We start from the raw sequence: 16,985 nt of genomic DNA, 5'->3' as shown, positions 1-16,985 counted from the left end.
AGTCTTGGCCAGTAACAGAACTCAGGTGGCCGGGTTTATGGCAGGAGGTCACGGGGTCGCGTTATTGATTAAACGAGATGACAGGTAGATGCAAAGACAAAGATCCCCCGTATAACCTTTAACGGGCCGTTGGGGCAAAGTGCTGTGAGTGAGAAGCAGCGCACACGAGGGGGTGGGCGGCTACCATAGCGCCCGACCGCCTTTGTCTCCCCAGTAGCGATGTTTACTCCACACCACCGTACCACGTGCACACATGCAAGCTGCACGCGTGGTGGTTGTTTTTCACTTCTCTTCCTGTTTTTCACTTCCCTTCCCGCTTCTTAGAGCGCTACGATGGGAAAACCCACGAATCTCTTTGGCCTTTAGTGGGGGGGTCAAATGACGTCTGGGGGAGTGCTCACAACGCCCGACCGCCTTTGTCTCCCTAGTGGCGATGTTTACACATCGCACCAGGTACTCATTTTAGGCTGAGTCGACCTAGGGGAGGCCCATGACCGGTTCAGATAATCAAACCTGGGTCGCCAGGTTCATAGCGCATACACACACACGTACACACACGTACACATACACGTACACACACACGTACACACGTACACACACGTACACACACGTACACAAACGTAAACACACGTACACATCACATTCACAAATACCAATCACCATTCACTTTACGAAGTGGTCGTGTCACTGATGCGCTAGTGCCAGGCTAGGTGTACTTTGAGGCCGCCACTTGACGTGGGGAAGGCTCAGGTGTCATGGGTTGACTGCTGTGCCAGGCTAGCTGCAGGAGGAGGTCAGGTGACAGACAGAGCAGGTGTCATAGGTTGACTGCTGTGGCAGGCTAGGTGCAGGAGAAGGCCACATGACAGACCCAGCAGGTGGCATGGGTTGACTGCCGTGCCAGGCTAGGTGCACGAGGAGGTCAAGTGACAGAACCAGCAGGTGCCATGGGTTGACTGCTGTGCCAGGCTAGGTGCACGAGGAGGTCACATGACAGACCCAGCAGGTGCCATGGGTTGACTGCTGTGCCAGGCTAGGTGCACGAGGTCACGAGACGGACCCAGGTGTTTTATGGGTTGACAGATGGAACATTTTTGGCAATGTTGTTAGCGATCACATACAGTATTCTTTTTTTAACCATACACACTTAGACAAAGATCACCCATATAGCCTGAACCGACTTTTGGGGCAAGTACAAGTAGCACCTAACAAGGCCGGCACACACTCACGTACACGCACACGTACTCACACGTACACACACGTACTCACACAAGTATACACACAGGTGTATACACACACGTCATACACACAGTACTCACACACACACGTACTCACACAAGTATACTCGCACACACGGTCGTACACACACGTACACACAGCCGTAAACACACACGTACTCACACACACGTCACACGTACTCACACACACAGGTACACACAGTCGTACACACATGTACAGTCGTACACACACACATACATACACACAGTCGTGTATACACAAGACAACGACGTACACACAGACGTACACACACACGGATGTACAGTACATACACACAAACATCCCCTGTGTAGCCTGTAATAGGCTGTAGGGGAAAGTGCTGTTAGCGAGCAGCACCTATGAAGGCTGGCACGGCACACGAGGCGGTGGGTCATCCAAAATCACGCGCGGCCACCTTTGTCTCTCTAGTGGCGATGGTTTTTACACACTGTACCAGGTACTCATTTGAGGCTGAGTCGACGAAGGGAAGGCCCAGGACCGGTTCAGACAATCGTCACTGAGTGTTGGCCGTGAGCGGGAATCGACCCGGGTCGCCGGGTTCCTATCGCTACACGACCACTCCCTACTACAGTACACACACACAGTCGTACACACACAGTCGTACATACTCATACACAGCCGTACACACAGAGTCGTACGCACACATACACGACACACAGTCTTACTCACACAGACACACACATACTCACACAGACACACACACATACTCACACAGACACACATACTCACACAGACACACACATATTCACACAGACACAGACACACATACTCACACAGACACACATACTCACACAGACACACACAGACACACACATATTCACACACATATTCACACACAGACACACACATACACACCACTCAGACACACACACTCACACACATACTCACACAGACACTCACACAGACACACATCCTCACACAGACACTCACACAGACACACACATACTCACACAGACACACACATACTCACACAGACACACACATACACACACAGACACACACATACTCACACAGACACACACATACTCGCACAGACACACACAGACACACACACGCCGCCAGAACCGGTCGACCGAGTGACGCGCGCGTTCGCGCTCCCGACTCACGCGCTTGCCCCCCCCCCCCCACAGGCGAACCACCCCCGACGCCGCTGGTAGCCGCCTCGCCTGCCGCGTGTTGGGCAGGCTGCGCCACACGCCCCCCCCCTTCGTCTCCGTCGCATTACAAACGAGGGCCAGTCACTCTCAGAGTCACTCCACCGAGTCGCTCGCTCCCTTCTCTCGCGCTCACTCCACCATGGCTTGCGCCGCCGCCGCCACGGACGAGGAGCGCGACATCTCGTGCCCCATCTGCCTGGAGATCTTCGCCCAGCCCGTGTACCTCCGCTGCGCCCACTCCTACTGCTCGGCGTGCATCGAGCGCCACTGGGACGGCGAGGCGCGCGCCAAGTCGGGCGGCTTCTCGTGCCCGCAGTGCCGTGCCTCCACCGCCGAGAGGCAGACGCCGAGCAGGAACGTGGTGCTGGCCACGCTGGTGGAGCAGTACAGCAAGAAGCCGGAGCGCCTCTCGTCGTTGTCTCTGCTGGAGGGTGCAGGAGACGCCGAGGCGGGAGATGCCATCGCGCCTGGCAGGGATTCGCGCGAGGCGCCCGCGGTGAGTGGAGATGTTAACTACGTCGCTTGGTATACGGGAGGTCGTAGGTTCGATCGCGACCCAGATGAGATGTTAACTACCTCGCCTGGTGTACAGGAGGTCGTGGGCTTGATCCCGACCCTGATGAGATGTTAACTACCTCGCCTGGTATACAGGAGGTCGTGGGTTCGATCGCGACCCTGATGAGATGTTAACTACCTCGCCTGGTTACGCAGGAGGTCGTGGGTTCGATCGCGACCCTGATGGGATGTTAATTACCTCGCCAGGTGTACAGGAGGTCGTGGGTTCGATCCCGACCCTGATGAGATGTTAACTACCTCGCCTGGTGTACAGGAGGTTGTGGGTTCGATCGCGACCCTGATGAGATGTTAACTACCTCGCCTGCTGTACAGGAGGTCGTGGGTTCGATCGCGACCCTGATGAGATGTTAACTACCTCGCCTGGTTACGCAGGAGGTCGTGGGTTCGATCGCGACCCTGATGGGATGTTAATTACCTCGCCTGGTGTACAGGAGGTCGTGGGTTCGATCCCGACCCTGATGAGATGTTAACTACCTCGCCTGGTGTACAGGAGGTTGTGGGTTCGATCCTGACCCTGAACGACACCTGTTTTATATATTTTGACTTTTCATGTATCTCTCTCTCCCCAAGGGTGGCGTCGTTATTTTCTGGATCCTCCGGTTTATCCCCTCCACATTCAGAATGAACAACATCCGTTCAGAGTAGTTTGGCTGCTATGCATGTGCACGTGATGAGCCCACTTCGTTGAGCTATCATTCGTGATGGCCAGGTCGTTTCTGAAAAAAATAGCTACGTAGCTCAGTGGGGGGCCTTACCGGGCAAAATAAGAACGGTGAAGTTCAGTGTCCGAAGTTGACTTTTCCGCTTCCGACCCTGAGGTCGATTGACGTCTCTGCACGCGTCTTGTGTCGGTGTGCGTGTGGTCCAGGCCCGGGCTGGGGAGCGGTAGTGTAGCGGTCAGCACTGCGCTACGATCGTCTGAACCGGTCCTGGGCCTCCCCTAGGTCTCCCCTAGGTCGACTCAGCCTCAAAAGAGTGACCTGGTGCGGTGTGTAAACATCGCCACTGGGGAGACAAAGGCGGTCGGGCGTGGTGCTGGCCACCCACCCTCTCGTGTGCCGTTCCGGTCTTCATAGGTGCTGCTCGCTAACAGCACTTGCCCCTACAGTCTCAGGGAGGCTATAAAAAGGGTTTATCTCCCCCCCATCCCCACTGTTTTGCTGCACACATCGCAGCGTTTAAACTTCAGCGTACTGTCCACTTACTCTTAAGAGACACTTAAGCAGGCGGAGGTGGGTTGAGTATATGCAGGGGTGTGAGCGTGTGTGTGTGGAGGGGTGTGAGCGTGTGTGTGTGTGCAGGGGTGTGAGCGTGTGTGTGTAGGGGTGTGTGTGTGCGCAGGGGTGTGTGTGTTTGTGTGTGTGCGTATAATGGGGAACTGCAATGTAGCGCGGTTCGCACGCTGCGCTACGAACTCGGAGACCAGAGTTCGATTCCCGCTCACGGCCAACACCCAGTGACGATTATCTGAACCGGTCCTGAGCCTCCCCTAGGTCAACTCAGCCTCAAATGTGTACCTGGTGCGGTGTGTTAGTAAACATCGCCACTGGGGAGACAAAGGTGGCCGGGCGTGGTGCTGGCCACCCACCCCCTCGTGTGTCGTGCCGGCCTCCATAGGTGCTCGCTAGCAGCACTTGCCCCTACAGTCTGTTGAGGCTTTACGGGCGATGTTTATTTTATCTTTGTTGTGCAATGGGGGCGGTTGTGGGGAGAGGGGGAGGAGCGTGCTTTTGACCAGCTGCAGTTTGGCAACCGAGGTCTCCGAATCAGTCGAGCGGCATTATCTTTTCATTAGCTGTCCAACGCTTTGTGGCTCTGTTGCTCCACACGCCAGGTCTCATCTGTCGGAGTTATGCCCTCCCTCCACTATGCTGGTGAAACGTGGAGCCTTTTTTAAAGGAGGAACATCTGTGCCGGTCAAAAAACATTCAGGCTTGTCCTGCCTACGATCCGTCCTGGGTATTAAACACGCTTTTTTGTGTGAGGAGCTTACAGATCTTTGAAATATCTGGACACAGTACCATCGGTGAGATCCTCCAGCAGGCAAGACTGCGTTGGCTGGGTCATGGAGCCCACATGCCCATCCAACGCATGCCTAAACAGCTTCTGTTCGGCCGGATAGAGGGGGCTAAAGGAGCACGGCACGGGCTGGAGAAGAGATCGAACTTTTGAGTGATTGGGTGGGTGAGTGGCATGGGCTCGAGAAGAGATGGGGCTGGTGGCTGAGTGAGTGGGTGAGTGACATGGGCTAGAAAAGAGATGGAGCTAATGGGTGAGTATGTGAGTTTGTGAGTGGGTGAGTGGCATGGGCTAGATAATAGATGGAGCTTTTGGGTGGGTTTGTGGCTGAGTGGCATGGGCTACAGAAGATATGGGACTGATGGGCCAGTGGGTGAGTTAGTGAGTGGGTGGGTAAGTGGGTGAGTGGCATGGGCTAGAGAAGAGATGGAGCTGATGGGTGAGTGGGTGAGTTTGTGAATGGGTGCATTATTGGCACGGACTACAGAATATATTAAGCTGATGTGGTACAGGAGGATGTGGAACCGAGTGGACTTGCTGATAACATTACTAGCGGTGTCAAAATCGCCCTCTGAGGTGGAGGATGTTCTTGAAGGACGCTGCTGGGCAGTTGGAGGGAGTCGACAAGTTTGCCAGGCAGTGCGCTAACCGCTGCGCCACCACTCCACCCCTCTCTCTCCTTACGTGAAGCCGCTCGTTCATAGTACTCTCCGAATGTCGATGTAGCCAAGGCACAGCCCCAAATTATTTTGTGCATTTTTTGTCATTGGTTCTATTTCCCAGTCATTAATTTTAACCGTGCCCTTAAAGCATTGCTCTCTCTCTCTCATATATCCCTGTATTTATAAACAATAGTGTCAACGCACATTTTACACTTTCCTAGCTAAACAATCATAATAATATAATCGTTTCCACGGCCAGGTACGAACCAGTCGCTTCCGAATGTCACGTGAGCGCCCCCTAGTGTCGGCCATCTATTAATGCGGACAGGGAATCTCGCGAAGGTGCAGCAACCACCACATCAGAGATGCGGGGAAGGACAACAAACTATGGGTCTATGTACGAGTCTATGGGTCTCTGTGTGAGTCTATGTACTTATGTATGTTGAACTAATTTTGCACTACCGTACGTAGCCAACCGTGCTAGTCGGAGGAGTTGGGGAAGGACAACAAACTAAACACAAAAAGCAATTCTGAAGAAATAAGTTATCACTGTAGTATAGTGGTGTAGTATATAGTGTGGTATATAGTAGTGTAGTGTATCGTGTACTTTATAGTAGTGTAATATGTAGTACTGTAGTGAATAGTGTAGTGTACATAGTGTAGTTTATAGTAGTGTAGTATACAGTATTGTAGTGTATAGTGTAGTTTATAGTGTATATTAGTGGAGTATATACTAGTGTGTATTTATGTTGGACTTCTTTCGCACCGTGCGGGTAAACATGCAGGTTACAGATGATAAGTGAAGTGGCGCGTTCGTTAGGGGTTAGCACAGTCTAACGTAAAGACCGTTTTGAACCAAGCAGACAAAATGACGGCTTCTATGCAGAAACCCGTTTCCTCTTGTACTCCCATCTTTGAAGTCCTGGAACGCACTAAAAGGCCACAATTGGCCGCCAGTGGCCAGCGGACCTTGTAATGAAGAACACTGCCCTCACTCCAGGTATCTGCTAAGTGGTCGTGGTGCTTTGTTTGAGTGGTTCACTCAGCTCCCTTTGTCCTTACCCTAGAAGCTTACTTCGCCCTATTGCTAGCCATCATGGCACAATATTCGGTGTACGAGGCGCTGACCAGGAGGAACAACGTCATTTGTTTCCTTGCGGTAGTAATATGTTATCTCTCTCGCCTGGTATCCAGGATGTCGTGGGTTCGATTCCGACCCCGATGCCTGCTGTATATTTGGAGTTTCTGTGTTCTCTTCTTGGTAGCGTGGATTTTTCTCCCTGAGTCCTCCACTTTTCATAGAGAGCCTGCAGAATGGTGAACTGCCGCAGAGCTGCACGAGGGCAAGAAGGATGGTTTGCACCTCATTAAGAACTGACGGCCTGTGTCCCTCTTTTGCACAGACTAAGATCTTATCCAAGGATCTGGCGAATCGTGTTTGAGTCAGCAATTGGGCAGCTGGTCCAGTCTGAGCAAATCGTCTCAGGCTGATGCGTATATGACAACAATGTACGCACACATCAAGAACGCAATCACTCTTGCCGAGAAGGGTGGACCTTGAGTCGTCAGAGTTTCTCCTCCTAGACCAGCAGAAAGTATTTGACTGAGTCGGACAGGAACAGTTAAAACAAACCACTAGTCATTTGGGTTTGGCAGGGGTTCGTTGCTCACGACAGGCTTCCATATGCGGGCACATCCAGCCTCCTGAAGGTTAACCGGCAGCTCAGCGCTCCTTTCTCTATGACGAGGGCAGTGAGGTGAGGCTGTCTTCTATTGGGGCTGTTGTACAGCTCAGACGTCGTCCGGCTTCAGGCTTCCCAGTGCAGAACACGCGCTTATTAAGGTATTGGCTTACAAGGACAATGTCTGCATGGTTATTAACCCTTTCGCCAATCCGAAACGATTGCTGGAAATTTCAAGGTGGGTGTCCCATTCACCGCCGAATCTCAACGCACATGCGTTAGTTTTATTTAGAGATGGCATAGAGCTGCTATTTTTAAAGACATTGCACTCACCGCAGAGAACCGTAGCGACACTCTACGATAGCTGGCGCCAAACTGAGCCACACGCCTTCCCACGTTGCCTTATAGAAGCCTCGGTACTGATGGAAATATTTTATTTTTTCTTATGATTTTGTTCCGATGACATACGTGCATGTCATCAGTTTCCCGTTCCGATGACCTAAATGTACTTACACGAACATCATTGGAACGGAAAAGGCTTATTGATGCACAGGACTTGTCCGCTCTGCGCGAAGCAGTAGATCTGTATGAGAGCACCCTCCTCTGCACGGGTAAGCTAGGGAGCAAAAATCAAGGCGCTCTACTTGGGGTCACGGTGCGTGGTGTGGTCTTTGTCTCTCTCCCAGGTGGGGTTGGTTGGGAGATGGACGGTGTAAACAGCCGCAGCGTCCATTTGGGGAAATCACTCGTCATGGGAAACAGAAAAATCTGGGAAGATGCATTTGAGAAGAGCGAGCTCCAATTGCGGCCCTGGGCATGACTCCCCACCTTGGATGTCATTTGAGAGGGGCGAGTGCTCGTTATTCATAACTTGCCAGCATCCAAGCTGGGGCATAAAGTTGTAGTCCTTCAGCCTCCTGCTTGACACGTGCATTTATTTGGTTATAACAGTTTTCTTCGTTGTGTCTCCTGTTCAATATTCTGCACAGGCCACTGCTTATGGTTTTGGTGTAGTGTGTTGTACGGAGGCACCCACTGGAGTTGGAGGCAACACGCTTATTTAATAACTCCCCGACAGGGTAACTTAACTAAATGTACACTGATTCTACTGCTAAGTTATAGCTACACAGTTAACTATGTGAGTAGCGGGTTAACTACACGAACGGGTCAGTCAGCCTACACGCTGCCTGACCCACGATGCTGAGTGAAGACTGAAGACGACGAGACGCAGCACAAAGGGTTGATTCCAGAGACGAGCCTAGAATGCTCTCGGGACTGCCCCATTACGCTCCTGTGACCTTTCCCAAAGGATCTCGAGGGAGCGTCACGTGTCCCTCAAGCCCCCCTCGGGCCCCCCTCATTACCCTGTCCTGGTCACGTGCCCTCTCGGGTTCACCCAGACTACCATGTCCTTTCTCAGGCCGCTACCAGGACTATGTCCCCGAGGGCCCGTTCGCATACCATATTTACTCTGTCCCCAGACAGAGGTTCCAGACGCACAGTAGCACTCTTATGACAGTGCCTGGCGCTCCCACTATAGTGACACCCTTAACATCACTACATTGGCATTGCCAAATCTTGATATTGTCAATTGTGGTTCTGCAGGGCATCTCAGGCAGATGATACATGGTTTGATTATCTTAATAAGCACATAGGTCGGTTGTGTAGAAGCCCCCCATGATTTTACAAGAGAGCTGCATCTGCTGAGACCCACTCTCTTCAGTCTGTTTAGGCTCTGTCATGTGTGCGCCATTTGGAATTGGGGGGTGATTACTCGCTGGCTCCATTCAGTAGCTTTGTCGCTTGATTTTTCCCATTCTTTTTTGCCAAAGGGCAATTCTGGCAGATTCCGGTGATGTGGTTACACACACGCTGAACACTGTAAGGTGCGCGTGAACCCACTGTGCACCAATCTAAATGGTGTAAGTTGCTGCTCATGCAAGTGCTTTGCTCCTGGGCAGCAATAACCTCGGATTTGAAATACAGGAATCTCTCGCCAACTGCAGATGTTTCAACTGCGGTTTCATGTTTATACGGTTTATTATTTTGTATACCAACCGCAGCCTGGAAATTTGAGTATCCACGGATAAGCATGGTGTTAAGGAAGTCACATGACATGTGTTATGTCATTGCATTACAGCATGACATCATTGCATGGCGTGTCGTCATTCTATGAATAACAACCCGTGGCGCTGCTTAGCTGATCAGCTGTCTCTGTTTTGTTGTACATACTGTACTCTAATTCTTGCAGCGCATAGACCACTTTGCATCACAACCGCATTCACATAAATGTTGCCCTTGATCATGGACCCGAAGCATGCAGTGAGTGGTAAAGGTGTTAAAAAGGCTAAGGGAGCAAGAAAATGTTAGAGGTTTCCAGAGTAAAGTGGTAGTGTTAGATAGGTTTGTACGCAGTGAGAGCATTGCGTCTGTGGCCCGGAGGAAGAGTGGAAGGGTGGGCTGAGGCCCTCCTAATAACCAACCCTTCACCCATCATCTTATTGTCATCATCATCGTCGTTAAATATTGAACGTATGTAAAGTTAAAGTAATGTTTATTTTTCTTTTTATGATGTTTTATTATATTATACTTTTATTTGGTGTTTAGTTAATGAAACGGTAAGTTAGTTAAGCTCTGACGAGTCTGACTGCAGCCATTGTTCCCCTAACCCCCTATTTCCCATAAGCCTTTAGTCTCGCCCATTGCGGTTTTGCCAACCATAGGGGTTTTCATGAACCTATCCCCTACGGTTGGTGAGGGATTGCTGTAGCAAAAAATCAACTCTTCCCCCCCACCCCATCTCTCTCCCCCCTCCCTCCACCTGTCACATCATCCTAACAACAACAGAGTGACTATGAATCGGCCCGCAACAAGCTTCAGGATATCTACCCGGAATGGACAGAGAAGCGGGAGGCAACCATTGAGAACCTGCAGGGGATGGTGCAGGCGATACGCGAACGGCAGAAGAACGTCAACATCGCCAAGGTGACCGGCAGCGCCACAGGCATCGTCGGTGGCGTCTTGTCCATTGTCGGCCTGGCCCTCATCCCCGTCACCTTTGGCGCGTCCCTGGGCCTCATCATCAGTGGTGCTGCCATGGGAGTGGCCGGGGGGATCACGGGCGCCGGAGCTTCGATCGCCCTCACCGTCCTCAACAGGATGGACAGCACCGAGGCGCAGGAGCTCCTGACGCAGGACACGGAGCTCAGCGTCAGGTTGCACGAGGCCATGGTGAGACTCAATAGGGCGGCAGCGGGCAGCAGTGAGGGCGTGAGTCCCGGGAGCTTGAACCTGCCTCAGGTGGCGAAGAACATCACACAGATCAGCATTGCGGCAGCCACGGTGGCGGAGGACGTGGCGGTAGGGGCGCTGAGGGGCACGGCCGGGGCTGCGCTGCGAGTAACAGGCTTTGTGCTGAGCAGCGTCTTCCTGGTGGTGGACCTCGCGAGCGTGGTACACTCCAGCCTACACCTGAGCAACGGCAGCCCCTCTGAGGTTGCCGATCAGCTGCAGGAGGTCGTGGACTCGCTCCAGGGTCATTTGGACCAGATGCACAAACTCTACTACGAGCTGTGAGGCCACCCACACTGGCATCTCCAGAGTGTACTGCACAACTTGCGTGGCGTACGTAATATATGATTGTGACGATGACAGTTTGGTGACCGTAATTACAATCTGCTCTCGTATAATGCGATGGTAGTTGTTCCTGAAGAACACCACTTTATGGAAAAAATCGCGTTATAATAAATAATATATAATATTTGGTAAAGCAGAGTCCACAATAACACGTGAGATTATGCGTACGCAGGCTGAACACAACACCGAGGGGTGGTGGGTAGCATCTAGAAGCATCCACAACAGCAACCCGATGCCTTGTGCGATGCTACTCTGAGGCAGCCGTACAACCACTACTCGTACTCGCACTACGCAGTTCAGTTCACTCAATCGCATTATAACGAATTCACATTCGCATTATAAAACATTTGTTCCCTAATACATTCATTTTATATTCAATTCGCGTCATGCAAACACGTGTTATATGAGAATAGACTGTATATGATGATTGTGATGACAGTTGGGTAACTGTCGTCAGTATTTCTCCTACTGCTGCTAGAACGTGCGGTAAACTACATCCCTTGTTGTCAATCCAATGCTGGGATGAGTGTCTCACCATACTACGAGGGTCTATTAACTATAACCACAGTAGACTCTCGATTATCCGAGTGCCATTTATCTGATTTATGGATTAACCGCACACCTCAGATTTTGACATTTATTAATAATTCATGGATTTTCCCTTAAGCCCAAATTAATAATAATCAAATTATTATAGTTATTATAAATGTTAATTACAAGTCACGTGCTTAAACCGAACAAATATGTTAATCCAAAAACCACGTGATCGCCTCTACAGTACAGTAGTTTCAAATCTTTTCAACAGTGGGCAGAGTTTGATTGATGTTGATTGGCATGGCTCTGCTGTTCACCTAGTGGGCCGAATCTTCTGCTGGGCAGGACCAGGAAAGTCTTATCACTGAACACTCGTATCATCGATCATTAGTATTCATTCTTAATTTATACCAATATACGTAGTTTTTGTCATGGAGATCTGCGGAAAATTGATACTTTAAAATTATTCACGATTTTTAATGATCTACGGCCATCCTCCCCGTCATTAGCGCAGATAAGTGAATCTACTGTAACATTTTTTATTTTACCGGGGAAGACCCACTCACCTGGCCACAAATGATAGCTCAGCAAAGTGGCTTATCATGTGGGAATTTATAGCAGCCAAACACTCTGAAACGCATGTTTTTGAATATGGAGGGAATAACCGGAGGACCCGGAGATAAATCCATGTGACCACGGGGAGAACATGCAAACTCCATGTATACAGGCGTCGGGGGTCCGGTTTGAACTAATGAACTCCTGCATACCAGGCGAGATGGCTAACATATCTCCACCGTAGCACCCTTGGGAGTGGTGGTGTAGCTAATTAATCGTTCCTTACTGTGTGACATAGACGACAACGGTTTGGCTTCCTTCCGCAGTGGGGAAAAAAATAAACTAGCCCGATGATACGTGAGCCGCATGGTAACTGCCGTATGGTAACCTGGTATGTGGCCTCGCTTGCCCTTCAGTGTTAGCACGCACAAGGCAATTGATTACCGAATATGCTCAAGCCAACAGATTAATCGTAGACAATTTGATGCTGAGCAATCGGCTCCGATCGATAACAGTAACGACCAACCAATCGCCGGTGGCAACATTTTCTTTCCGAAAAATGGGAGAAAAAGATAAATTATATGCACAGCAGGAAAGACAGGCGGTCTCTGGTTTACAATGATCCAATACACGGACGATCTATTTACAATGCATAAACTTGATTTTAGGATGCACCTTCCAAAACGACTCCTAACACATTTGAAGAGAGTCGGTCTGGTTTACGGTATGCATTGGCACGTGGATCTTTTGGATTTTTTTGTGGATATTTATCTATTCAATCCTGTTACTGATGGCTGATGAAAGAAAACACACATCGGCCCAGTGATCTTTCTACTTTTTCTACTGTCTATGGGAAATAGGGTCCGATTTACGACGGGGTTTTGAGGAACGCATTGTGTCATAAAAGTGGCAATCCACTTGGAAAGGTTTTCAGAGTCAGACTTTGCAATAGTGACCATTGGCAATTGTATTGTGCCGATGAGTCCTAATACAGATGAACATGCTACCACAGTTGCATATCACTTCTACCTCTCAGTTAGTCACATTGGCTCATTCATTTTGATGGTGACCTAAGAAAAGATGACTACAATGCTGTTCTTCAGGAAATGTTGACGATTATTACATTATGCGCAAGGGTTGAGTGCGTTTTACACTTTTGTGTTTAAAACACATGGTATAAACCTACAATTAAGGCTTTTTAAACCAAATCCTATGAATCATAAACATGTCTGTTAATATATTGAGCTTTCCAAGAGCATATAGCAATAAAATAATATTTTTTGTCAAATTTTTATGGACCTCTGATCGATTCCCTGTGATAGTCATGGACAATTGCTATCTGAACCCGGTACCTTACTTGTCTTAAGCTCTCGCACACGCGAGGCGATTGATGACAGAGTCTACTCGAGCCGACAGATTAATCGTAGACTATTGGATACTGATCAATCGGCTTCGATCGTCAGAGAAAATGAACAACCAATAACCGGAAACAAATTTTTAAGGAAAAAAAAAGAACAAATTTAAATAAAACATCTCGTACATTTGTGTGCTTGAGTGACAGTAGCATTTCTAACTTTTAAGCCCCAAAATACAAGTTGAAGAAAGAGCACAATTTATGATAAATTATCCACAATACAGGTTTGTTGGGTTAAATCGCGTAAATATATTAATGTGTCGTTAAACCCTCCACCACCTGACTGCCAATTAGTAAGGTTTGTCACAAACAGAACAACATGTTGTGGCTTTGCTCTCAAACACAGCGGTGTGCTGTACAAGTAACGAACTGGAATGTTTTGTTTACGTGACAAACTTTACTAATTGGCTATGTCGGGTGGTGGCAGGTTTAACGACACATTTATATATTTATGCGATCTAACCCGAAAAAAACCTGGTTTATGGATGATATTGGTCGCGAAAGCCTACAGGATCCTCCCAAAACTCAATGGTGATCACAGATGCTCATCATATCTTACAACCTTGAACATACATACTATTTAAAAAAACATTTAACAAATAACATTTTAACATCGAACATAAAACATCTGTAGTACCTCTTAAATTCCGTAGTCCCTAATTATACTGTATAAACGAAACAATGTCACAGGCGTTGATTGTAAATACTCTAACGCGTGGCTCAACTGCGTGGCAGGACCGGTTCAGATATCACATGCCAATGATATTAGCCGTAACCGGGAATCGAACTCAAGTCGGCGAGGGAATGCAATGAATAAACAAAAAAATACACAAGCAAAACCTCTGTGTGTGGATGTTTGTGCATTTGATAGTATACTTTACACCCATACAAGCTGTGCAAATTCCTATACAAGTGTCTACACCAATCTGCTCCACGCCATCTGGTGGACATGTGGTGTGTGCCTGTACATCCACTCATCCATCCACTCATCCACATGTGGTTTGTGCCAGTACACCCACTCACTCATCCACCCACTAATGATCAACCCACTTATCCACTCAACCACCCACCTACTCCTCTCCCCACCCACTCAAATGTGGTGTGCCTGTGCACCTCGCTGTCAATCGTCACCATCTTCATTCGGCAGCTCATGGTGACCTAATCATCATCTTACTTTTAAATGTAATTTTTGTCTGTCTGTGTGTGTGCGCACGCTTGTTTAATTCGTAGTTTCGTGGTAATGAACTGAATGTGGAGGGGTTACCAGCCCCTCCCAACCGTCCAGAGCCCCCGTTTAGCCGCTGTGGTGGTCACAGATGCCATGAAGGGAGAGGCCAATGGGCATTGCCCCTCCCCCCACAGCACTGTCCACGACAGAGTTCCCCGTCCGGCACCGCGAGGAGGTAGGGGGTTGTTTTGTCGGACACTTCACGTGGCCTCAAGGTGCAAATGGCCTGGCACAAGCGTCGTGGTGATGTCACCGCCACTTAGTGGCGAATGGCGGTTGTTGTGCGCACGCTTGCGAGGGATTTGGCTCTCAAATGGTAGGGTTTACGTAAAAAGTAAAAAAGGCAGGTACCACGCCGTAAGCCCTGCAGTGAGTAAGTGCTATTCCCTTTTCCCATACGTAAACTTTTAAGTACTTTATTTATCGATTTTGTGCAGTTTTCGTTAATAGATTTATTAAATAGCGTGCGATCAACCATACCAACTCACACGCCTTCGCTGGGGGGGATGGCCCCTATCAAGTCACACGCATTCCGTGGGAATGAGGGGGACATTTTGTTTTATGCTTTAAAAATTCAATCAAAATACACATAACGCTTAAGGTTAATTCTTCACAGTGTGATGTCCTCTTCTCCCCCCCCCCACCCCGATGCGTGAAGTTACTACTATAGAGTCTGTAGATATTAATTTTATAGCGCTTAGATAATATTATTGTAGCGCGGACGGGGGGATGGTGGGGGGGTGGGGTAGCGGCCCAGCCCCCAGCCTGCCAAGGTGCCACCTCGGCCGGCTGGGCAATCTAGGTGAGGCCGGGGGCTCTGCACGGGTCTAGGCCTCACCACGGCAATGTTAAGTACAATTTTCTTGCTTCTTTTGCTAAACTCACGTTGATAGAAACCTATTATTTAAATAATCACCTTGCTTATATTACATCAATAATGTTTGTGTGCAGATAACTAATATTTATATCCCTTGCTTCTTTCACTAAACTCATGTAAATAGAAACCTATAATTTTTATAATCACCTGGGAAATATTAAAATATTTTTGTTTGTGTGCTAACATACTCTTAGGTTTTTTTGGTAAAGTCACGTAGGTAAAAATAAATAATAAATAATAGAAATAATAGAAATAATAATAAAAATAAAAAATAACCAGTGGTTACAGTAATTCTAGCTGTGACGGTCCCACCTGATGACAAGAGACTTGTGTTGCCTCCGAAACGTCGTGATTTATAATTTTTATTTCTATTATTATTTCTATTATTTTTATTATTTATTTTTACCTACGTGACTTTACCGAAAAAACCTAAGAGTATGAATCCATGCAGTCACGAAAGCTTCAAATCTAGAATGTGTGCTAACAACCAATATTTCAAACTTTACTTGGTCAATATGAATATATTTATTATTGTGTCTAAGTCCTTGTGCGAGTCCCTGTGCATGTCTGCCACCATGTGTGTGTGTCTACGTCTGTGTGTGTCTGTGTGTCAATCGATGTGTGTGTGTTAGTCAATGTGTGTGCATGGTGTGTGTACACAACCAATTAACTATTAGGTTACTAGATTTTTTTATAATAATGTAATAAAGGTCGTTGAAGCGACTTCTGGAATCCGGTCTTTATTCGTCTTTCATTACAACACTCCTTCATGCTGCTGACAGACAGCGTGAGAGGGATAGAAAGAGAGAGACGCGCGCAGCCACGTGGCAGCCTGGACCCCCGCTCTCGCGTGGCCTCTTCCCTTCGTTCGTTCCAGTTCTGACCACGTGTTGTTCGTCTCCACCCCTATTTAATACCCGGGTCACGTGGTACATTTCCACCAATCCTGGTTAGCCACTATGGAATTTTCCAGACTCCACCGTAAGCTCCCAGGACCACGCCCCTGACTCGTCTCCCCATTGGCTGTGGCTAAAGCCAGCAGAACCAATCCTCTACTTACAGCTGTCACCTTTCCATTACGTCAGGGCCATGCCCCTAGGCTTCCCCCCATTGGCTATGGACCAGGACCGGCAGAGCCAATCATCGTGACGAGTTGTGATCCATCAACGACCCGGATATATCCTCACATTACAATAATATGTGTGTATCTAAGTCAATGTGTGCGTGTGAGTACATTAGTGTGTGTGTTAGTCAATGTGTGTGCATGGTCTGTGTGTGTAGACAACTATTTTTTTAAATTTTGTTATTACATTTTCTATTATTTATGTGTGTCTAAGTCCATGTGTGCATGTGAGTCGATGTGCGTG

The 16,985-nt window shown here is 48.6% G+C and overlaps 1 protein-coding gene across 1 annotated transcript; it reads left to right on the top strand.

Moving 5' to 3' along the window:
• The first annotated feature begins 1,262 nt into the window (after window positions 1–1,262).
• On the top strand, window positions 1,263–14,352 carry LOC144733850 (apolipoprotein L3-like). The gene is made up of 3 exons (XM_078615856.1): window positions 1,263–1,815; window positions 2,409–2,931; window positions 10,222–14,352. The coding sequence occupies exons 2-3, from the start codon at window positions 2,575–2,577 to the stop codon at window positions 10,948–10,950; spliced, it is 1,086 nt and encodes a 361-aa protein (XP_078471982.1). The 5' UTR covers window positions 1,263–1,815; window positions 2,409–2,574; the 3' UTR covers window positions 10,951–14,352.
• The last annotated feature ends 2,633 nt before the right edge of the window (window positions 14,353–16,985 follow it).

Source organism: Lampetra planeri, chromosome 48 (assembly GCF_965212315.1).
Source record: "Lampetra planeri chromosome 48, kcLamPlan1.2.h2, whole genome shotgun sequence".
In the NCBI taxonomy this organism is placed as follows: Eukaryota; Metazoa; Chordata; class Hyperoartia; order Petromyzontiformes; family Petromyzontidae; genus Lampetra; species Lampetra planeri.
The sequence above is the reverse complement of the archived record's forward strand: the minus strand, read 5'-3'. Positions and strand labels throughout refer to the sequence as shown.